At 43.8% G+C, this 24633-nt stretch overlaps 1 protein-coding gene across 5 annotated transcripts in view; it reads right to left on the bottom strand.

Moving 5' to 3' along the window:
- Positions 1-24633, bottom strand: part of PHACTR2 (phosphatase and actin regulator 2) — a 144221-nt gene that overhangs the window by 52069 nt on the left and 67519 nt on the right. For all 5 annotated transcript variants that reach the window (XM_075748282.1, XM_075748285.1, XM_075748284.1 and 2 more), the window contains exon 2: positions 339-506. In XM_075748282.1, coding sequence (XP_075604397.1) covers positions 339-506 — 168 coding nt within the window. The remainder of the gene's footprint in view (positions 1-338; positions 507-24633) is intronic.

Genomic DNA, 24633 nt, shown 5'->3' with positions numbered 1-24633 from the left:
AAGTCACTGACTATTAGGAGGACATAGAGACATCTCCAACATAGAAGATATGTAACATAGAGTCTGGTGTTTCTTAGTTGAAAAAAAAAGAGTACTGTCAACATCAAAAGAATATCATATATAATGTACATGAAACAAATCAACTGCATATTTTTTGTGATAAGTTCAGGACAGAAGCTGAACAAGGTTAGGCTTTTCCTTGCCAAGGATCAAACAGTTTTTCCGTGTGTCAAATACTGTGCCTAAATAGTCCCTGACACCTAACAAGCTCCAAGTATTACTCTGCAAAGCCATTACAGTGTTTTCTACTATTTGCCACCAAAGGGCCATGGACATACCTGCTGACGTTTCTCTGAATTTGTCACTAGTCTTCTTCTTCCGCCATTTCCAAGGTTTAAAGATTTTGCCAATGGTAGAGAGTTTGCCCTTTCTCTTGAAGGGGGGAGTTTGGGATCCTGGGGCTGGTCCATCTGAATTAGCGATTGAAGCCTTATCCAAACCATCGACTGTATAAACAAGAAAAGTAAAGGTAACTGAAGGATGAAAAACAAAAATGGTAGCCAACAGCTAAACTCCTCCGCTATCAGACTGCAACAGGCTGTGTGTGGGTCCACAGTTTTTCTGTTCCAGCCAAAGGGCACTTGACTGCAACCCGTGGTCACAAGCCAGTCCCCCCCTCAGCGAGCCCTGCGCTTCACTGCTGCTCAGCACCTCAGCTGCAGCAGGCCAGAACTTGCTTCTCACGACGCACATCTGGCACGTCTGCACATTTCTGTGTTTGTTCATCGCTACTGGAGAATTTCTTTCAACACATATTTGGGTGATTTTTTCCCTATCTTTGGTAAAGCTGAATAACTGGCTGTCATCATACAGAAAATAAAACTTTTGCAATGTAAAAACATAAACTACTTCTTTTGAGTAAAACGAATCCTTTCTTAAACAAGCTCTAAAGATAACTGTTCTGGCAGTGGAATGGAAATAGGCCCATTTGATATCCCTGGTAATCAGTCATTCACAGCGCAGCCTGCCGTGAGTCAGGCTTCTTATTAACAAAAAGTATTTAACAATAAGATTTTGAGCTGTAGCCAAAATTTAAAGAAGGATTACTTTTCTGCAAAAAACATATTGAGTGATATGAAAGCCAATATTTATCATTGATGGCTGTAACATCGAGTTTTGTGAACAAAATTAAGACTCATTCCACAACATGCCATAGCATACAGTTAAAATAAATTTCCCGGAAATTTCCCAGAGAAGTCTACTACTATTTATTTCTATTTAAGAACTGAGGTTTCTTAGAGCCTTCCATTCATGGTTCTGCAAACACTTCAAATGTGCTTTATTCACGCGAGCAGCTTCACTGAAGTAACTGCGATTACTTATGTATGTAAAATTAATCACAGGCTTAAATGTTTGTGGCATAAGGGCTCTGTAATTGCTTTCATTCATCTAAACATTCTAATTATAACCAGTTTGGAACAGAGTTGATGCCACTGTCAACAGTAATAATGATAATCATAGATCATTAAATCAGAAAGTGCTATTCAAAGAAGGAAATATCCCTGTCCCCATTTTACAGATGGAAAATATGAAGCACAGATTTGTTAAGTGCTTAATTTTATGTTTGCCAAATGGCTTCCTGAATCCTGGTCCTGTGTCATAGCTGCTAAAAAGACACATATTCAGACATATAACATCATGGTGCAATCTTATTATTCTCTTTCTCAGACAAATGGCATTTAATGAGTCCTATATTTGTCCTAGACTTTAGATTGATCCAGGATGCTAAAAAAAAAAAAGAAAATCTTTTCTGTGAGAAAGCTGACGTAATGCAATCAGAGTCCAAGAAACTTTATTTCCAATGTTTTGAAATAAAGTACTGGGAGAAAAAGATCCATTGTATAACTTCACTGAAGTCTATTAAGTTAAAACCAGAGATAAATTTGTATGAAAATGATAGCATTTAAATCAATAAATCTCAGTGAGTTATGCCATAAAACGTCAGAGAGATGGAACAGAGAGAGGGAGAACTTCTCCAGGATAAATTATTGTTATTCAGATGCATTGGAATGTAAAGTTTTTATTTAAGTGTTTTCCTTGGGTACTTTCTGGTCTATAACATGGAGATAAGACGGAAGAAAGGCATGCAAATGGGCTTTAAATGTAAAAAGCCAAGATTTTGGTAAGGACCCAGATGTGCCTACCCTTTGCACAAGTACAAAACCCCAGCTTCCTCACTTGTGCATCCTACAGAATGTAACATGGCAATCTTCAGGGAGGTTTAAGCTGAGACTCCCTTAAAATGAACCTGCCAGCACCCTACAGACCCTGAGAAGCCGGGTGAGAGGTGGGGATGAGGAGACCACCAAAGGCAGCCAGCAGCTCTGCAGAAAGAGAGAAGCATGGGACAGCAGAAGGACCCCTGCGGGGGTGCCTCACCCGGAATTAGGGATCGCACTTTTGTCTAGGCTTACAGACACTGCCTATGTTGTGTATCCCTGCGGGATACAGAAGCCTCTGCTGGAAACTGTGGAATGAAGGGAGAAGTACATTTACTTGGAGGGTAGTTACAAAGATTAGAGGGCTAAATCTATCCTCGCAATTCCAGTTGATATAAGAAGAGGCATGGGCCATGGCTTGCGTGCAGCTGGGGAGAGTCAGCTTAGACATGAGGAAAGCACTTCCAGCAGGTGGGTTACACAGCACTGGAGCAGGTCTTGGGAGGTTCTGGAGGCTCAGCCAGGTGAGCCAGGGCTGAACTCACCTACTGTCAGTAATAATCCTACTCTGAGTGAGGGACTGGACTCAGTGACCTCCCGAGGTCCCTCCCATTCAAGACTCCCATGGTGCTAATGGATGTCGAAAGACATGGCTGCTCTGTGAAATCTGTGCTAGTAAATCCAAAGAATCAGAAGTGAGGTGCTGATTCTCACCAGGATCTGGTGGCTAAAGAATTTTGTCCTGGGACAGGAGCCAAGCATTATCTCACTGGCAGAGGCAGCCCATCAGCTCATTAGCGGGAAAGGCTACCTGCTCCTTGGAGGCAGCGGGACAAAACCTGTCGTCTTGTCTCCACCAGCTTCAACAGGCTGGGTTACTGATGTGAAGAGCCTGCCCTGTGGTGACAGACAGCACGGTCTTTATAAACATGAATCTTTTCAAATCTTCTTGGGTCATGGAGTCCAGTCTATTGCAGGCAACCACTTTCACAAAAGCCTCATCCAAATTTTTTCCTCCAGTGCCTACCAGCAGGAATGGCTCCAATAGCTCCCCACAGAGAAACATGAATTTTCATCAGTCCCTGCTCTGCCCTCTGCTGAAAATATTTAACCCTGAAATAATGATATTCACCCTAGCTAAAGGAATCTGTCTTCTTCAAATGAGCTAACGTATGAAAAAGGGATCTATTTAGTGGTGAATAATTCTGTTTGGGAAGACTACAACTTTTGAAAACAGGATTCAACATAAACTCCTTCCAACACTAAAAGATGAGTTGATTTATCAAATGAGTTCAACAAGTCCTCATAACTTGGAATTTACTAAACCATTGACCTTGTACCAGTTCCTTCATTTGAAAAAAGGACCCAAGTATGTATCTGGAAAGGAGGAATAAGCACAGCCAAACATCATAGATTGCTTTCAGAAATAATCTAAGATAAAGTAACATTTCTAGGAAAAAGGACTTATTTAGATTCAAAAGCAACCATAAGGTAGCACATTTTACCAATTAATAAACTGCCTAGAAAACAAACAATTCAGCAATGACATTCCAGAGCATTTATGGAAAGATCTTTTCAAAAGCTATTACTCCTCATCTTTGAAAGACTCAGCATGAAATTGATGTTTAAGATTTACACTGTTTGCTTTATAGGTCATGTGCTATTTAAGAATAAAGTGGTGTATTTTTCACCTCAGAGAGCTTATGTACCTTCTATTAATCATTATAAAGGAAACATCTTAGCTTTCCAAGATTAGAGGAGCTTGGTCACTTGTGTTATTCTTTTATTTGTACAGTGTCTTGAAGTCCTGCCTTCTTCCCACCACCTTCAAAAAGCCACTGAGTCACTTCATTGCCTTCAATAAACATAATTATTAAGTTTGACATTAGGACTTTTGACTATACCGCCTGCATAGTTTATGTTATTATATTCCAATCCTTTGCTCTATGTATAGATTTTACATCTGAGAATTAAAAAGTGTACATAAGAAGGATAAGAAGTAAGTATACGGATCATGCATGTTGATGTCACACAAAGAGGAGATCTTGTAAAAGACCAACAAAAACGCTGAGACATTGCGAATCCAAATCATGCTGGCACAGGCCATGAGCTAGATGAAGGATGCAAAAATGACAGCTTCTCCCCGAGCGTGTGGGCAGCCAGCAAAGATTAGATCAGTTTATGGATGGCCCCGACTTTCCTATAAACACCCAAAGACAAACATGTCTTATCCTAGGAAGGCCACTTACAATTAGCAATGCTGATCTCTGTAGCTACCTAGAAGACACTTTTCTGCTGTGAATAATCTCCAGAGATCTTGTGCGGCTGAAGCAGGTGTATGAATTCATCACCATTTTCCTGGGGCATGGTACGCTTCAGCACTGACATGCACTAACACCTTACTCAGGTAAGAACTTACAACTAACTTTACAAAAGCAAAATGCAACAAAAACCTATCCATTGGATCATTTCAAGCAAGGCTAATATAAATTTCTCTGAAGTACATAGCTGTGATTCTGCGGTTCCAGGCCTTTTGATCCGGAATGCAGTAAGACCATTTTTAAAAGTTTTGACTTAAAGAAAATTCATGATCAGAAAAAGACAGCTACGTTTATGCCATAAGTAGTTCTGTATTTTTACTTCTGTATATTTTTACTCTTGGAGGTGAAAGTGGAAAGCCAGTAGAAGAACCTAACCTCACAACTGAATACTAGGAGTAATACAAGATATATGGGGAAAAAAACCCACGCCATGATGTCCTTATGCTCTTCTTTTTCTAGTAGAACCGTATTTTAATAGTTAAAAGATCAAAATTCCTTGCTTGTAGTTTACTACTAGCAATTTGAGTTACTGGTGATTTAGAAAAGGTCAAACCTGAGTAATTAAGTAGCTAGCTACAGTAGGAGTATACTCGAAAGATTTTTCTGTAGAAGAATCCTTTGCTGAATCTGCATAGTTTTAAGATTCTTTCTCACATTAGTCCACATTTGCATTTAGTTCCAACAAGAAAGAGTTTATTAGATAGACTTTGTTTTAATTTAGTAGGGAACATGTTATAAAATTGTTGTTTAATAATTCTTATCTGAATGGTGTTTTAAACAGATTTTTGTGTTGTATGGCCAACAACAACGTATAATATGAAAAACATGAATCATTTTGATTTAGTCTTACAGAGACTCCAAGCTGATAACAAGCACACTGGAATCAATGCTAATAAGTGAACTTCAATTAGTTTATTCTTGTGACAAAGATTTTTGAGATCCTGGAGCAAAAAACACTTAGGGTGACATTTGAGAAAAGAAATAAGGCAGAATTTAGGTATGTATATCAAAAGTTGTGCTGTTTGGAGCCTGAGAAACTCTGATCACAGGATCACAGAAGGGCAGGGGTTGGAAGGGACCTCTGGAGATCATCTAGTCCAACTCCCTTGCTAAAGCAGGATCACCTAGACCAGGTTGCACAGGATGGTGTCCAGGTGGGTTTTGAGTATCTCCAGAGCAGAAGACTCCACAACCTCTCTGGGCAGCCTGTTCCAGTGCTCAGTCACCCTCAAAATGAAGAAGTTTTTCCTCATATTGAGATGGAACTTCCTGTATTCCAGTTTGTGCCCATTGCCCCTTGTCCTGTCACAGGGCACCACTGAAAAGAGTCTGGCCCCATCCTCTTGACATCTGCCCTTTAGATATTTATAAATGTTGATGAGATCCCCTCTCAGTCTTCTCTTCTCCAGGCTAAACAGACCCAGCTCTCGCAGCCTTTCCTCATATGAGAGATGCTCCAGTCCCCTCATCATCCTTGTAGCCCTCCGCTGGACTCTCTCCAGTAGTTCCCCATCTTTCTTGAACTGGGGAGCCCAGAACTAGGCCCAGAACTGCAGATGAGGCCTCCCCAGGGCAGAGTAGAGGGGGACGATAACCTCCCTTGACCGGCTGGCCACGGTCTTCTTAATGCACCCCAGGATACCATTGGCCGCCTTGGCCACGAGGGCACATTGCTGGCTCATGGAGAACTTGCTGTCCACCAGGACTCCCAGGTCCTTCTCTGCAGTGCAGTGTCCCAGCAGGCCAACCCCTCAACCTGTACTGGTGCCTGGGGTTATTCCTCCCTAGGTGTAGGATCCTACACTTGCTGGGGATCAGATGCTCCCTGACTCTGAAGGTACAGATGCTGTAATCATGACATTAAAACTATCTGAAATCTCTGCTTCTCTGTACGTAAAAGAGCATCCCAGACTGGAGTTTCACAGCAGAGTGGCTTTGGTGATGAAGTCAACCTGGGAAGTTTCTTCCCTACACTTCCATCTGCTCATTCTTGACCCTAAAAAAATATGCCATCCCTTCAGTTGTAAAAATACATCTGTTGATTGGGCTTCATTGCAAGTAGATCTCTGAATGATCCAGACCAAAAATGTCTCCCCCTTTCTACCCTCTTTCCTTTTTTAAAAGGCTATTTTTAATCTAGGCCACTTCAGTGATTTAGTCTTCAGCACAATCCTACAAACACTTGAAGTGACAGGGCTGGGCGAGGAGCGGGCTGTGGCATGGGGCAGGAGCTGGTGACTGGGCTGGGCAGGCAGCCTAAATCAGCTTCACGGCTGCAGGCAGGACACCAGGACGCTCCAGCCATGAACCTGACAGCACTGCACAGCCTGGCACTGGCCGTGTGCCTGAACCTGGCTAAGTCCACAAAACAAGCATGCTTTTGCCTAAAGCATTCACAGGGTGGGTGGAAGACTCGGGTTCCTCCCCCTTCCTGAATAAATAGTGTTGAAACCTACTATCCTTCACTTCCCAAAGAAGAACACTCTAACTGGAGTGGGAGTCATGGTCCTCTGCAGAAAGCAGTTTTGGTGCCATTCAGCCACGAGCAAGAGAGAGGACTGCAGGGGGAATGCGATGCTGTACTCAGGTAGTTCATCTACAAAGACAAGGAAATTCACATATATGTGGCTGATGGAATGAGTATGGGCCTTCTGCAAGGAAAACAGTTGTACTTTAGATGAGAATACACCATAGCATTTGAATCTTTTTGATTAAAAAAAAAAAATTATTGCAATGCTATTAAACCTTTTGAATGAATAGTCAAAAGTGATTTTTCTTTCCTCTCTCTACTCCCCTCACCAGCACTGTTCTCCACAACTGATCTAATCTTACTGGAGCACAGGGATATATATTTATGGGATTCTTTCTCATATCAGGGCTGTTAAGTAAAAACCGGTACCATCAGAGAGGCAAGTTCTCTTCTTTCCCCACCCCTCTGGGTGCTGCACCTTCCCTGTTGCAACCCCTTCTCCCACCCACTTGCCTCCCAAAACTCACCCACCTGCACTGCAGTTCTGCCCCGGATCCTTGTCAAGAAAAGCAAGGCGCAGAGGGGCCAGGCAAAGGAACGGTCTGCTGCCATCCTCTCCCCCTCACCACCGCTGGGGAACACGACCAAGAAGGGAAAAGGCACAGCACCAACTGCTCCACCGATACCAAAGTACTAAGGTAGTCCTGGCACCTAATATTTTCACTAGCATTGGGTATCTTTCAGTATTACCATGGTATCACTACATCACCCTGAAAGTATGTGAGGATAACCTTTTTGTTGTAATGCAGGTGGCTCAGGGCATTGCCACATCTAACCATAAATGAATTAAGAAACAAAGCAGAAGATGCAACGGCTTCAGTTCAAAGCTACCTTATGTGTGGATTTGGGTCTGAATGATTTCTATGCTTATTAACTACCAGTTAGCTAGTACAGTTATTTTTTCTCTTCCTCTCACTGCACCCAGCTGCCCTGCAGGGATGTGCTGCAAAAGTCATCTTGGTTTATTGAGACCTCGAAACCTCTTTTGACAGGGTTATGATTTTCTATACAGTCTTGCCAAAGGGCACAGAGTTGGAAGTCATGGCTTTTATGCCAGAAAAATCAACATGTTTATGTAGCTGCATATTATCCCCATTTAGTGACAAGAACAGTAACTCATCGACTTGCTATGGAGTATGGTAAGCTGCTTATTCCTGGAGCTCACTGGAAAAAAATCAAGACGGTCCCTGGTAAAATGTTTGACGTGGCCATTAAAAGCCAGAAGTCGTTCTGACACTATCAATGTCATTTTCAATAAATCTCTCAACTTCTGTAATGCTATATTGATTTTTTTCTGATCAGAACCAGCTGGAATTATGGGTCTTTCTCCTTTCTCCCTTTCTCTTTTCTACTTGGAAGGGAAAAAATGTAACTAATCCCCAGTGGATAAACTGACAAACGGGAGAGCTATAATCTACCTCCAAGCAGCACAATGAATTGGCATCTGAATGCTTTCGCCTTGCCATACAACTGGAGTTTAACTTTGGGGAAACTCTGTCATGAGCTAATTGACTTGATTGTGTTTTAATTAAATGAGAGGAAAAAGCTGAAGTTCAAATGTAGGCGGCTGAATGGTAGTTTCCATATGGAACTGCCAATATTGCAAAATGTTAATTGGACCTCCTGCTGGCGATGAGCTAAACAGGCTGGGTAGCGGCTACTTCACAGGGATGATGGCTGCTGCCTTGAAACAGCCGGAGGGGATCCTCCTGGGATAACCACAGCTGCAATGCATACGGCTGCCTGAATGCCTCCAACCTTCTACAAGGATACGCGCGCAAACGCCTTTTGGCTTGCCAGAGTCACACGTGGACTGGCAGTGCCAAAGTCCGGAGAGGGCTTTAGGAGGCTGAACCCTGTAACTCCCAACTCGGCACAAGCAAAAAATGCTGCCTCGCTGCAGAAAGTCAAACGCTGCAAGGGGTGGAAAATTCAGCTTTGTTACGTCTGGAGACAAAAGGCCACATTCTGTTCTGCCCCTGTGATCAGTCCCTGCCAAAGCTCTGCACAAAGCACAGGTGCTGCTACACAGGTACTGACACGGGAAGGAGGGGGGGCCTACGCTCCCCCCAAAAGTGATAGCACGGGTGCCCGGTGCTCCAACTTGTGAGCCCTAGCTTTCAGAAAAAAAAGCAGAAACTCCTAAAAGTTGAGTAAGGTCTGCTGCGAGCTCTGCACGGCTCTGTTCTCCCTTCCAGCCCAGCACCACACTAAACATGCACGGGCACTTCTAAATCCTTTGGAAAACAACACGTTGGTGTGGAAGCTGCACGGCTCCGACAGAGATGCACTGCCACGCTGTCCTCCTCCACAGCGCACAGAAGAGGAACATGAGCACAGTCCTAAGCAATGGTGCTGCCTCCCACATGCATTTATTCTAGTTCTCACTCTCTCACCTGTACACCTGGACTAACTTGCTCAGAGCCTGGAAGAGCCTGTTTAGCTATCTGTCTCTCAGGTAGGAAGCCCTCGCCCCACAAGACACTGGTCCCCAGCAAGCAAGAAGGGGCCTTTACCTTGGCTTCCTTTTGCCTTACACAAGAAACAGTAAATAAAATGGTGTTAACTTTAGGGCTGGAGACGTGCCTGCTGCTTCGCTGGGGTAAAGCACAAAGGACCTCTTTGCTTCAGGGTTACCTTAAGTGTTGCTCTTTTTTCGTCTGGTTGCAATAACCACATCAACTTAAGCGCTGTTAGTTGTTTTGTCAAGTTATGGGCTATCACATTATCACATTAGTTACCACAAGTTGTCTCTTGCTAATGCAACCCAAATGCAGATAACACACTTGTAACGTGCAGCCTCAGAATTACTTCACAGTGTAGTTTTCAGTCCCATTGGGTTAATTCTACAGAAAAAAAGCGAAGTTGTGGTTGTGGGGTGCTGTGTAGAGACACTGGAAATACCACAGGCGATACAGCTAGTCAGGGCTTCCCAGCCTAACTTAATTACACTTCTTGTGCAGGAATCTGGGCAGAGCTCTTGCCTGCTCCTCCTGTGCTGGCATGTGAGCTGGGCAGGAGTTCCTACAGTGCATTGAGCACTGCAGTTATACCTCTACGATCACACCACCTCTCTTCTCACCTGCTTCTTGTGTCAAAACACACTAGACCTTGCTTAAGGTCTGCATAAAAATAAGTGCCTGACCTTATGCTTGCAATGTGCCCACAAGCATGTGTTTGAAATTATTTACATTTTGGCATCATCCAGTCCTTATCAGAACACCTGCATGACTTCCCCCTCCTCCTCTTCAATGAAATGCGTAACTTCCATCCTTTTGGCTTCCTACGAAAGGCACAAGTGAACGTTTAGCAATCCTGTTACACAGGTTTGAATGTGGTCTGGCCAAAAATCCTCTTGCTACCTCCTCTCTGACCTGAACACAGCTGGCTCCGACCAGAAGAAAGGGATCATAGGTTTAATGCAGGCTGCTTATTCCTTTTTTCCCAACCCCAATGCTTGAGCAGAAAGCAGCAAATGGAGAATTTCCAGACAGTTACATTTTCCAGATATATGAAACATCAGGTCAAAGGTCAAATTCTGGATCCAAGCAACTTCTCCACAAAAACAGGGGGGAAAAAAATCCAGGCACGGTAACAGAGCTGTGGGAGGACAGAAAAAACAACAACAACTAAAAGCAGTGTAGATAAAAGAGCAACCAAACTACTTTGAATAGCTGAGGATTGAAACTAAATGCTCCTCGTGTCAGAATATTAAGGGATAAATCTCCTTGGAGTACAATGGTATAGATTTCTATTTATAGTTTAAAAATCTTTCTGGCTAAATCTGTAATTCCACCTAAAAGTAAGCTGCACGTACTCATCTTGTTAAATTCTGTAATGATATTTTTAAAACGTCACATCTGAAAGCCAGAACTGCTGAACTGGAAATATTTCCTTATTGACTTTTTTTTTTCGGTATAGCAGTAATACAGGGGAGAAAAATAACTACAATAACTTTACAACAAGTATTTTTAGCTATAAGCAAGTGGTAAAACTTCCCAGCAGATACTGGCTAGAAGTGTGAAAGTAAACTGAAGCGAGCACATGGCCCCTCTCCTGTGTGGTAATAAACAGGAATTAAAAGAAAACATTTTTGCGGTAATCAATAGGTATGTAATACCGATGCTGAGATAATACGGGCCAAGCGTGTCACGGGGAAGCCTTTGGCACTGTTCCCACCTCTCCAGCTAGCAGCAAAGCTACTCCCCCGTCTGCCCCAAATGGGCCAGGAGCCCACGGATGGCCTGTCTGAGCAGAAGGGCGCCCGCCGAAGGAAGGGAATATGGGAAGGTCCCCGGTGTCGGCTCATCCCGACAAGAGAGCCAAGGGGACAGGTACGCCGTGTTGCTGACCTACTTGAACGTCCCACCCCTGATGCTCCCAGGAACCTGACGAGATGAGAAATACAGTCAGTGGGAACTCGGGGAAAGGGAAACTGAAAGACGCAAGGCGAATGCAAACCTCATAGTCTTGTGCAAATTCTGCTGAGCAGCCCCCATACAGATGGGCTACTAACTCCCGGGCAGGTCGAGATGCTTATCTGTGACTCCTTTTGGGAGCCCATTTGCCTTCAGAGAGTGAACCAGCACACTCTCAGATGGCCCTAGCTACTCACTATCTGAGATAAGTCAACAACCTAGCAAAGGGGTCAAAGCACAGCCAAAGTTATGCTGGGCTTTTCCTCAAAGGCTGTTTCTAGCTTCTCTCCTCTCCATACCTAAAGCAACTGCAAGCTTGGGGCTGCTTCAGATCTCAGCTGGCTGGTTCCTCCGGAGGCATACATCATCCCCACGGGGGGGTTCGCTCCGCTAAGAACTCTACCCTGCAGCATCGGCTAAAGGACCCAGCTGCTGATCCCTCTCCAATGCCTTTCGGCTGGAAAGACAGAGGCGTTTCCCCGCAGCTCGCTGGATGTGTCCCCAGAAGCCATCACTGCTGTTGGGGGAAGCACCATGCAGCTATGGCTTGATAGAGATGCAGCCCACACAAGCAGGTTTTTGGTCACCCCAGCCTGTGTTTTCACACCACCACAGCAGAAACATCAGCTGAACAACCAGCCGTGCTGGTGACTGTTTGTGAGGCTGCCGTGGAGCTGGGGCAGGAACAGAACAGGAGTGCATGGGGGACACGTTTGGGAAGATATGGAAGACTTCTGTCATGAAGTCAGCACCTGAACTCACCACCGGTGGGTGTGAGAGCTGCTCCGCACAGCAGCACACCCCGACCACATCCAACGCTGATCGCCTGAAGTGCTAACACTGTTCGCTATTTTCCTCTTCCGCATGAATGAAGCTGGGGAAGGAGGTACACACCCCTCCTCCACATCCCACCCCACCCCAACTCATTCCAGCCCACCCAGCACCCTCGCTAAATACAATTCTGTATGAACATTACGCATATGCTTTTCCCTTTATTATTACTATCTTTAACCAAATCTTTCACAATTAACATGTTTATACATCTGAGAGCAGGTTTGGTTTTGCGGGCTCCCATCACAACGCTTCGTCACACTTAAGTACTGTATCAAGGAGCTCTTGATCTACAAATAACAGAACATTTACATACAGAAAAACCTTAGGAGCAATTTGGTCAGTCATGTAATTAAATCCCCCGTATGGGACACCCCGGAGCTCGCTGTGCTGCCTTTTAAAAGTGACATTTTCTTTTATACTGGCACCACTTCAACACCTTTTTTCCAGTACAGGAAACAGCATATTGCACTTGTCCAAATGTGTGTAAGTCAAACCCGAACAAATAGTTTCTTTTTGCGACCCCGCTGGCCTCAGAACCCCACCGGGGAGGTCAAGGACACTTTTAAATCCAACCAGCAGATTTCTGAGTGTTGCTGTCATTGCAAATGTTTGCGCAGGCTATTTGCTCTGCAGTCTTTGTAGAGAAAACTCCGTTTATTTTAAGTTCAGTCTTTTAGCTGCCTTTAAAATGTTTGTCTTTGTTGCTAGATACCAGCTTGGATAAACAATAATAATAAAACTTCAACACGCTCAGAAGAAACTATTAATGATTAAACACAGATCCTCTCAGTCAAAATGCCAATTTGTCAACTCTAAAATCACAGCATGTGAAAACTGTTCATATACTCTGTACCTATAGTATCACGATCCCGAACACAGTCTAAATGATCTTCTTTGCTATGAGGAAATGGGAGTTGCCAAGTTGCAGCTGACTTTTATTCCGCATCATGTTTCATTACTCTCTCCATCCCTGGCTACACAACAAACAGCTGTTTTATTCCCTGTATCTTGTTCTTTATTAGGGCCAGGGTGGGGAAAATCAGGCACAAGCTGACATATTTGTCAGCCCAGCTGCTCTTCCTCTACCAGTCTAAACTCGGATGCTCAGGGGTATGTTCATGCAAAAGGACAGGTCCGTGGGCAAGTTGTGATGGGATTCTGTTACACTCTACAAAAATAGCGTGTTCCCTTTCCTACACAATAAAAAATAGTAATTTCATCAAGCAAGCTGGTGGCACTGCAAATCACTACAGCAAACCCCAGTGGAATTTTAGTACTATCTTTATGCAGATTTGAAGATGGTATTCAGTATACACATTTTGGACTTCAATTCTTCCATGGAATCAGCGTTTATGGAAGCAAGGCACAGATAATCAAAAAGCTTTGGTTGGAACAAATTGCAAATGAGAAAGCTGCTCCCCTTTGGCTCCTTGCATCGGGATGCCATGCCGGGAGACCATGCTGCTCACAGCGTGTCCTGGGGGTGCCGATGCTCACGGAGGTGGGGTTGGAAAGCAGGATCCCACCTCCCTGTGGAAGAGTGAGCAGCACTTGCCAAAGGCGAGGTGAACTCAAGTGAGGTTTTAAAAATGCATCCTTCAGATGAACCTGACTAATCTGCAATTCCCTCCTCTCTGTAAAGTGAAGGTGCAAAGCCCTGTTTATCCTGCATGGGATTGTCTGTCCCTTTCCTTTTAGGGCCAGGCACCAGCCCAGGATTAACAAAAGTGTCAAGTCCTCCTAGGAGGAAAAAGGGCTAAAGAAAAGGGCTTGCTGAGGCCTTGGATGGGGGGATGCTGTCTTGATGTCAGAGAAGGCACTCAGAATACACACTGCTCTTCCAGCAGATTTTTCCCTCAGGGGAAAACAACTACGCTGTAAAAGCATCATCAACACGGCAGATACATAATTGATACCTTCCTTTCCCCACTTGGTTGTCTTATGCTGTATTTGAGATCCCCACTTCTCCTCTGCTCTCTGTTAATAATGAATGACTGTATTATTGCAGTGCTTAAGAGGGTTGGTTATAGATCAGGACCTTTTTGTGACAAGAGCTGTACAAAAAAAACCCCATAAAGACCATTCTTGCTCCAGCTCTAAATATAAAATGAAAGAGAACAGCTTGAACAACAGATTTCTGAATTTTCATTGCCACCTGCTCAGCTGTTGCATTTTTAAGATTTTTTAGCAGCACATCCTTTTCTAACACCTCTCTCATTCAGACATTGGCATTGAGCAATCATAAAACGTATCTTTGTCATCTGTAGGCTAAAATAAAATGCAAACTTGAACTTCGATGTGCCAGTTTAAACTGAATTGTTTTAGCTGGAGCTGGATGAGCATCCCTCAAGCCAGAAAGCGACTACCCACAGAAGAAATACCAGACCCCATCTTCTCCCCGCCAATGCATTTCAGCGCTACAGCATCACAGAGCCTGACAACGTTCATTCAGTACTTATCCTCCACGTGCATCATTAGATGTTTCAAACGGCGCCAGCGATGATACCTGTTTGCCTGGCAGGGGGGATCTGAGCCCACCCAGCTACGTCGGCACGCACCGCTGCACTGCCATCTGGGAGCACCGTTCCTTTCCTTCGCCTGATGAGCCAGGTGCAGTTAGGAGTAAGCGGTCATTGTAGCCCGATGAGAAATTTTAAGTCTTCCAGTTACCATTAAGATGTATTCAAGCTTGTCCTGAATCAGGCAATACATTGATTTATTTACTTTGTGCAAAACCCTATATAGACATCAAGAACAATTTAGCCTACTTTAGCCAGACTAATGCTGACAGAGGTCACTCCCACTGTATGGAATGACACTCTTCACTGTACTTTACATTTTCTTAAAGACTCTCTTTAAATCCTAAAAAACCCCAGTTTTCATTAAAAAGAATAGTTTTTATTATTCCTTATGACTGCACAGGTAAACCAGGCTATATGACCCTTGAGTAATTACAAGCCAGCATACAAATGAAAACACCGAAATGGTTTACTTTAAAAAATGAATGAAATTGAAACTGTTCTCATAATTATTACGATTTTATTAATTTTATGATTACTCAAATTCTGCAATATCTTTGTGAGCACCATGACCATGCTGATACAGATGAACTGAACACAAAAGCTATGTTTAGCCCTGGGCTTAAAAGTGCCATAGTAGGAACCTGATTAAAAAAAAAAGATGGTGCAAAAACCCTGAATATGACTGGGAAGCCCTGCACGTATTGCTAGCAACTCCAAGCAGCACTGGAAATTCAAAATCCTCCCGACTAAAGTATGTACAGCATCAGGGTTCACCAAATTCATCCTTGGCTTTATTTAAGCTCTGTAAAGTTTTCTTTTTAAACTACTACCAAATGTTTTCCTAGAGAGGGAACATTATGTGACAGAGCGCTCGCCTGTTTCCAGCAGCCCCTGGGAAAGCGAGCCATCCCTTAGGAAAGCCCGCAGGAATACGTCAGAAATTCCTGCTGGCAGTTTTTGCCTGTCCTGACTGTTTCTCGTGCTCTCATCCTGGGCTTTCTGCAATTCACCCCGCAGATGATGCACTCAACGAGGGACAGAAAGGACTGTTTATTTGCTCATTTAAAAATGAATGGATATGTGGATAGAGTCTCCCATAAAGAAATGAGAAAACGTTGAGTTTCCACTGGTGGTCTTTCCACGGGGGTCCTTCTCCAAGGGTTTGCCCAGAGGTGGGCAGCCTGCTCTGGCAGCCATGGCTCGCTTGGGTCTCTGCTCAGCGGTCCCCCAAACGGCATTGCTGTGGGGATCCAAGGAGGGAAAGGAAAGCAGAGAGCCTGCAGATGATGGATGCTCTCGCCCCTGCAGTGGCAGGTTGCAGCTCTGGGCTGGCAACCAGGGGTCAAGCTTAGTCCCCATGCACTTCAGCAAGCACAACGTGTGTGCAGCCGTTCCTCCAGCGCCGCTCCCTCCCACTGCGTGGTTTGAAGTCCTTTCAGCTCCAGCCTTGACCAAAGGAGCAGAGGGCCCTCCTGCAGCCCCCGGCAATTTACCTCCCTCAGAAAATACCTCCTGGAAAATTATCTTTGTTGTGCTGAACAAAGCTGCCATGTAACTCCATCTTGAGCGAAACACGCTTCGTATAAGAGCAGGTTTTGAAATAGAAAGAGGTTAACAATTATTCTTTTAAAAAGTGCCTTCAAGCAGCTTACAAACAAATGACGGCAACTTTCCCGAGCTTAGGGGAGTGGTTGTGACATTTTGGAAATGAAAAGAAGTGATGAAGGGTTCAGTCACTTTTCTTGCCTTGAAAAAGGTTTATAATTTCCCCTAAACCTCCCTCCCATTCTTGTGAACGTTCAAGTACTCAGCACACATATTCAACATTTTTAGACCCTGCGTTCACTTTTCACCCTAGCTGGATGCTGAGTTCCAGGGGGAACCAGCAATTTTCACCCCAGGAGGGACCGAAAAGGGGACTGGTGCACCACACCGCACGGCTCCTGCCCCGGGTGGGCATTGCAGTTACAGAAGGACATCGCTGGCTAGTCCTTACTGGACCTTTCACATGCGGTGCTCACGCGAGCTAAGCTATTTCAGGGAAAAACCTAAGAAAGTGACGAAAACATACAGGAGCTGCATAAGTAAAATTGAAGATTTCTGTGTTATTCTTTGATAGGAGATTTTCTGTATTTCAATATAGATGTATAACACAAGGAATGCAGGTAAGCACAACAGCACAGCCTGACTCAAGTTTAAAAAAAAAAGGCTAGCAAAGCATCATTAACCTTCACTGAGTATTTTCTTGTTCTAGAAGGAATAAAATTAAATTAAAACCAATTGTTAACTGGCTCTTTTTTTTAAACTCCTGTATAAGATCAGGAACAATATACTAAACTTGAACAGCAGAGGTACGCATGATGTAACTAACTCAAAGTATTTTTGGCAAACCTTATGACACCTCATGCTTTTACGAACAGCACTCACTGGGAACGACTTCTCTAAGAATTTTCACTTAAACCAAAACTCTTCAGTTTCACGTTTGTCAACATGACATAGCAGCGGCAGGGCCCATCTCAACAGGGCTGTATGTTGCCTCTGCATTTTAAAGGCTGCCCTATAGGGTTCGGAGGAGCAGCCCAGCTGAGCACCCAGCTGGCAGTGCAAGTCAGCCCCTGCCGAAGTGGCTCGGTGACGCTGAAGCAGCCTACGGAAGGATAGGGTCCATGGATTGTGTCAGGGCCCCAGGGAAAATGGGATCCTATTTCAGGCAACACCAGCTCTGAAGAGGATACCTTCAGACGCCACCCCAAAGCTCCCAATCCAAACAGCCTCCTTCCCACCAAGCTCCATCACCGACACTGGCTTCCCGCTCCAGCCAGCCCCTACACTAATTTTAAACTTCTTTCAACCCACTTGGGAATCAAAGGTTTGAGTGGACTTTTAATTATCTTTCATCCCAACACAGAATGCTAAGGTATAATTGCATTTTGGGGGAAGTTTAGCTTTGAGAAAAATTAAGAAGAAAAAAATAGTGAATAATTAAGAAGAAGAAAAACTGCATTACTATAGCACATACATTGTATTCACACTCAGAGGAAGACAAAAGACTCCATCTTAATTTACTCACATGTTAGGAATACCATGACTTATCACTAATACTGCCTACTTTTATGTAGACCAGCGCCGCAGCAAGGGCTGGAGGAAGGCCAGGCGCCGGTGGCCAGGAACGGCCCCCAGCAGGGACGCGGAGCGAGCCCCAGCTGCTGCTCATGGGGATGTGCAGTTCCCCCTCCCCAGCCGCAGCAGCACCCCGAGCTCAGCGCCTGCTCCCTCCGGAGCCGGCCGAACATGGGAAAACACAAATACAAAACATAAAGTGGCTCTTACTTTATTTGTGCAGACATAAGCTCCTCGTTACCCTAACTACTCTGGAGGCCGTGGTCCTACAGGCTGGCTTTTGGAATGGACCTTTGCCTCCACAAAGTATTTTGATGACCCACCTATTTCACAACTAAAAAAAGCCAGAGCTTAAATCCAGAGCTAAATGCACCGTGGCAGAGTACTGTCCTTGGTGTGCTTTGGTCAAGCTGTTGAAAAGAACGTAATCGTAATTTTATATGAAGTCAAAGTACTTTTCTGAGGTGTAACTAGATGTTGTTTTACAAGCACAAAAATACCTGACAGTAGGAACAGGTGAGTAATTGGTGAAAGTGCTGGAACGACAATAACTAAAACTTAGTAGTGTAGGTTTTTGTGCAAGGAAAAGATCTCATCAACAATTTCACTGACATGGCTTTAATATGGGCAGCTCTATGGGCAAGCACAGCAACACTAGAGGAAATGGAGGGCTCTATCCACGAAACTGAAGGATCCCATTCACCTCCAGCTTATGGCACCTACCCAGAACTAGAGAGCCCCAGAGCAAGTCCCTGCTATTGAATCCCTGCTATTAACCTATTCCTACCCTAAATCTACCTTATTCTACTAGCAGGGAGCTCTGGGGAGCGTTGCTCCATCTCTCAGCTTCCCTCATGTCCACTGACTTCATGTACCTGTCCTCCAACTGGAAACAGTTCTTTATGTCTAAACCCAGTTCTTGCTACCAGAGCTCTAGCTTCTCTATTTTAACTGATAAGAGACAAGAAATATTTTGAAAAATTGTCATAGTTTTCTTGAAAATTATGCTACAGAAATTTACAGCAAAATATAAAGTAAACCATCATCTGGTGCAAGTATACATGACTGTACACATATGTGTGTCTCTCAGTGGGACTTCAGCCATAATTCTTGGTTTAGAAAAAAACCATACCTGTAAATATGTCAGAAAAAAACCATTGTTACGCTATCAACAATAACTGCATTGAGATATACTAAAGGTTGGCTTTCTCACATAACTTCATAGCAAGCTGCTGGGCTAGAGAGGGCTATTGGAAGTCCTCATAAAAGACTTTTCACTTTGCTACCCGTCTCCTTGAAGAGTTCTCTCTTGCACCGCCTCAGCACTACTCGAACTTCCCTCCCTTCCCTCTCACCCCAAACACGCTCCTTTTTTTTCACCCCTCAAGAATGACAATTTTTTGTCTCAAAACTTCTGCTACCACCCCATATGTTTAAAAAAAAAAAAAAGCACCAAAAATGGTAGGTGCAAACATTGAATTATAGAGAAATACACAGTGTAAGACAAAATAAACCTCTCTAGATTTGCAAGTTTTCCCCACATAGACATCTGGGCTTGAAAGTAATCCCTTAAACCAGAAGGAATGGGCTCCATGCTGGTATTTTCTTTTATGAGATTGAACTGCCTGGTATTTATTTGTTTTTAAGAAATGGCTAATTTAATTAGCAGCACTGCATCTGTTCTTCCTCCACTCTCCCCTCACTGTTATGTGGCATTTACTGCATAAAGAGTAAAAAAATTAAACTGAAAGAAAGAAAGAAACAAACAAACCTCTTGCCCCATATATACAGAGGGTGTATCAATTGTCAGGGAGCTCAAAAAACAAAAACAAAAACAAAAAGTCTGTGCCACCAGACACCTCTGTGCTGAGGAAAAGACACTGGCGCTCAGTTTTGCCCTGCTGGTATATTATCCCCCAAAACAAATCCTCAGGGAAAAACCAGGTTACCAAATACGCTACACAGCCAGGGCCTGTCAAGGTGTACAGGTGTCACCTCCTGAACCGCAGGCAGGCAGGCTCTCAGGAGGCTGCTCCCCTCGAAAACCTAAAGGAAGAGTTAGCCACAGCAGCGGGTCAACTCACTAGCTGTCTTCAGCTGTATTCCTCCACCATGGTGACCTCACTTAACAAAGGACTTTAAATTGGTTTTTTGTTCATCTCATCTTCTGGGGATGTTTCTTGCAGCGTTTTTCTTCTGCGGTTGAGGAAACCCTGAACGCACTGGAGGCTGAGCAACAGAGAGAGGGACATTTCCTCTGCAAACAGATCCCTTAAGGACTGCTGGTTGAAAGGTACGAACACAAAAATCCACAGCCTGACTTTGTTCATTTGCGCTCCTTGGTCTATGGCACGCTCCATCTGTAGCGAGGTGAGGGGATAACAATACTTAGTTATCACACCAGACCATTCTCAGGACTGATTAATGCGCACGGAAGAGTTCAGAGTTGGGAGACGTGAACCCTTCCAGATCATTCCAGGGTGATAAAGCTGCGGCCTTTGTTCTTACGCACTAACAGATTTTGCTGAATGTGCACTGCAGCAGCTGGGACAGGCTCGCGCGCGAGCGGGGCTGAGCTGAGGCGGGGATAATGTCTGCCTAAGGGAAGGTAAGTGTCGGCAGTGCATCTCCAGCCACCGCATCCACTGCCAAACTAACCATCGGTCTGTGCATTAGATACAGTGTGCAGTGCTACGTACATCAGACTGTGTGTCCAGCTTCTCCTGCTAACTAGAGAAACCTGCAAAGTCCCAAACCTTTGCTTAATGGTTTAAAATGTACTGAAAATAATGCTTAGCTTTTGGATACTTTCTAGAGGCCTAGCTCTGCATTCTCAAGGTATTTTTCACCATTCACGGATGACAGCTAGAAAGGTACATTCTTTTTCTCCTCCTCCTCTCCTTTCAATAGACATGATCCTGGAGATCCAACACTCTCATTAAATAGCTTTCTCTTCAACACATTTTTTATTATGTATTTCAAATTAGGCTACAGAGTTCCCAGGTGTGTTAAATGTTTCAGAAGCAAACCGTTTGTCTTGCTGGGTCTGGCTGAAATATGCCCCCCCCCCCCCCCGCCTTCTCCCCCTTTGCCTCCATGTAGTGACGGGAAAATTAAATCAGCAGGAGGAGCAGTGCCAGAGGGGAGTTAAAAGAGAAGTGTTGCTGTAAGTGTCCAAGATGTTTGGGTTTTTCAGTTTCAGGTCTCTGTGAATTCCCCCAAACTTTTCCAATAAAAACTTTCTTCCCCTCTACCGAATCTTGTTCCCTCTACAACACGACACAGTTACATGATGGTGTTGTCCAACAAAAGGCTTTAAAAGTCAAGTGTCATGGTCACGTAGTTTCTGCAATGCTTTGTAGTTAACATCTCTCTCTTTCTCCTGCTGGCTCATGTTCTGTTACTCTCTCTGACTTTCTCCTCCAACTAAAGTATAGACCATTTTTCATTTCTGCTTGGTCCTTGTCCAGCTCCTGACAAGCTGGCTTTATCCACAGTCTTAGTTGTCCATTTTATCGTTCACTCCCTTCCACACACAGTCTCTTTCATGTCTCACCATCAGGCCTTATGTATTTCTTCCACACTCTATTTCTCTGTGTCAAAAGCAGCAATATTCAACTGAGAAACAACAATGGCATCTTCTTCCCAAGAAACTGAATCTGGTGTCTTCTTATAGGAGTCAGACCAGCCTTCTGAAACTTTTCATTTCAAGAATTTAAACACAGGAACTACTCGGCAATTAGTGCAATTTTTTAGATCACCTACGGATTCCTAATACTAATTATTAATACCAGTATTTTCCTTCTTTTTATCAATCACTTGAAGAATTCATCACAAGAGGAGAACCATGCATGGTGATATAATGTGTAGAACAAGAAAACCGCTACACCCTTCACTGTATCTACATAAAAGAGGCCAGATTAACAGTGCACTAGAACACTGCTACGCATTTTCAGAACAAGAATATTCTTAGCATCCGTGCCAAAACCAACACTTCCTTCCCCTCAGAGATGCAATAAATCTATAAAACTCCAAGAAACAAACCAGTAATCTTCAGACACATTGAATGAATTTACAAGAAAGGAAATGCACAACCAGTTTTGAATTATTACCAATGAAATAAATTATAACACATTATATATGTATAATTTAAACATGCCCAATTTCTTGGCAATGAACTGTTTCGGTTTTTTTTTCTCCTTGTAAAGACAGCTAGTATCTAAAAATCATTTCCCACCAGCTTACAACAACTTTAAGTGGTTACGTGATTCAAACTACTTGACTATATCCCACTGAATCTGTGTTTCATAAGCACGCAATGCAAGTGCCATTTCTTTGTTGACTCATGCAGGATCTGGGGGGAAAAAAATAGAATGAAAAAAAAAGCCTACAGCAGATTAGTTTTCAGCCTGGGTGACTTTATATTGGTTGTTATGACATAAATTCTTCAGGTAAGTTGATCACTGGGGGTTATAAGCAAGGAAAGCAACTGGGAGAAAAGTGACAAAACAGACCATCCCTCACAATTCACAGTCACACCACATTTTTAACTCGTGGTGCTGCTGCGATGGTGAACTTTACTGGTTTGATGCTCGGGTGTTAGAAATCTCTGTGCGTCCCTCAGAAAGTAGAGGTGCGAGATCTACAAGCCACACAGAGGCCTACCAGTGCCTCATGGGCAAACGCTGGCTAGGAGCATCTCAGGCATCTCGCTCCCTACAGGATCTGCAAAAACTGACTTGGGGCACAGACTGACATAACCTAGGGCTACAGCATCGTCACTCTTCCATGAACTGCTATGCCTTTTGGCATGCATGCAACAACACACACCGACTTATATTGGTATCTGGGATACATCAGCAGAGGCTGCAGTTTGCTGAGGATGCGGACACGGACACTGGTTTCCCAGCTCCTGGTTTGAGAAGGAAGATCGCTGGTGCACCCGACTGCAGCGGGCTGAGCTGGAGTGCAGAGCCCGGCTCCCATTGCTGTGGTTTGTTTCTTCCACATGCCATCCTTTCCAGCGACAGGCCGCCCTCCCATGAAGTTTCCTGGGCATTCAGGCCCAATTTCACTCATGACAAGTGCTATGTTACTTAGTTCAGCTGGCTACCGAACAGAAGTTGGGATCTGAATCGGTTTCTGTTGCCTGCCCTCACTCTGCAGGCATGCAGACAGAAGGCAAGGAGAAGAGCCCTGTCTTCTTCCACAGAAAAGGTCAAGCAAAAGGACAATAATTGTAATGTGCATCAACAAAGTTCTGGGTTGCAAATCCCAGAAATACGACCAGGGATGACAAACACCCAGTCAAGAGTTAATTTTCTGAGCTGAAGCTTCAAGCATTAAAGGCAAATTCTTGGAAAAGCTTGGAAAAGAGTCCCTGTGTACCTCTAAGTCTTGTCAGTAACAGCTTAAGCTGGAAATGTAAATTATATGATCACAGTGAAAACATCAAGTTTCATGGTCTATCACAGTTATTCTAATGGTGCAAATTACCTATATAGCTTAAATCAATAAACATTGGAGACTGTCTCTATTTTTCATGAATTATTTCTAGGCTATAAACTATGTGATTTGTTTGCACAGAGCAGCAATAGCCCAGGCTTAAAAGCCCAACCAGGACCTAAGGTCTCTGCACCATTCTTGGACTTCTTCTGGGCGACACACTAAAACATTAGGATACAGAAAATACAAAAAGAATTAAATAACACTGAAATGAGGACGGTCCATCTACATGACTAGGATTTGCTGATGGTTTGGGCAGTTGGTCAGAATGAAGACATCCTGCAACACTAATAAAAAAAAAAAATCACATTTCAATCTTGTATAAATCCTGCAAGCAACTCAAGTCTTAAATCAAATTTCCTAATAATGAACCTCCACATGACAGACAGAGGTAATTGCATTGTCTGTACAGACTGTTAGTCCAAACCATGCTGTGGACTGCAAATAAGCAAGGTTAAATTGATTCACATATCATAATATTTAAACTCAGAACAAAATGGGGGGGGGGGGGGAGTGTGGAAATAAACCCAAAAGAGAGGACACTCAGCACTGATGGATGTCAGTCCATCTTCAGACCATGCATCACCTTGATATTCCTACCTAGTTCCTACTGAACCATTTCTACCATACAACATTGCAGGAAATAGCACACTCTGGAGCCCCACTGTAATTTTACATTTGCCAAAAAATACACTTGACAGTCTAGGGCTTCTAGAGTTCACCTAAGAGGGGATATAAATGACTCAATTTGGTTGCTTGCCTTTGATTTTGTTCTGGGGGCATAAAATAAAACAAATAAAAAACCTCCTCAATCTCTGTCTACCTTCCCTGTTGATGGTTTGTACTTACATTTTCTTTCTCTTCCTTCTTAAGTTTTGCACATATTTTTAAAATCAATATCTTCTGATATATTCAATCTTCTATATTTTGATCATATTCTATGATTCTATGATCTTTATGTGGCTTGAAACCAGACCTGACTGATGGCTTCACGTTGGCAAAACTGAATTCTGTTGATTCAGAGGCACAGACAAAACAGAACTGCCCCCTTTCCTGACACACACCTATGCCCTGGCCGCTGTCTCAGCAGGGGCGGCAGCAGCCAGCCTCGCTCTCTGGGATCTGCCGGGGGCAAAGCAGACCAGAGCCACCGCTGCCTGTTAC

The sequence above is a fragment of the Balearica regulorum genome, chromosome 3 (assembly GCF_011004875.1).
Source record: "Balearica regulorum gibbericeps isolate bBalReg1 chromosome 3, bBalReg1.pri, whole genome shotgun sequence".
NCBI lineage: Eukaryota > Metazoa > Chordata > Aves > Gruiformes > Gruidae > Balearica > Balearica regulorum.
The sequence above is the reverse complement of the archived record's forward strand: the minus strand, read 5'-3'. Positions and strand labels throughout refer to the sequence as shown.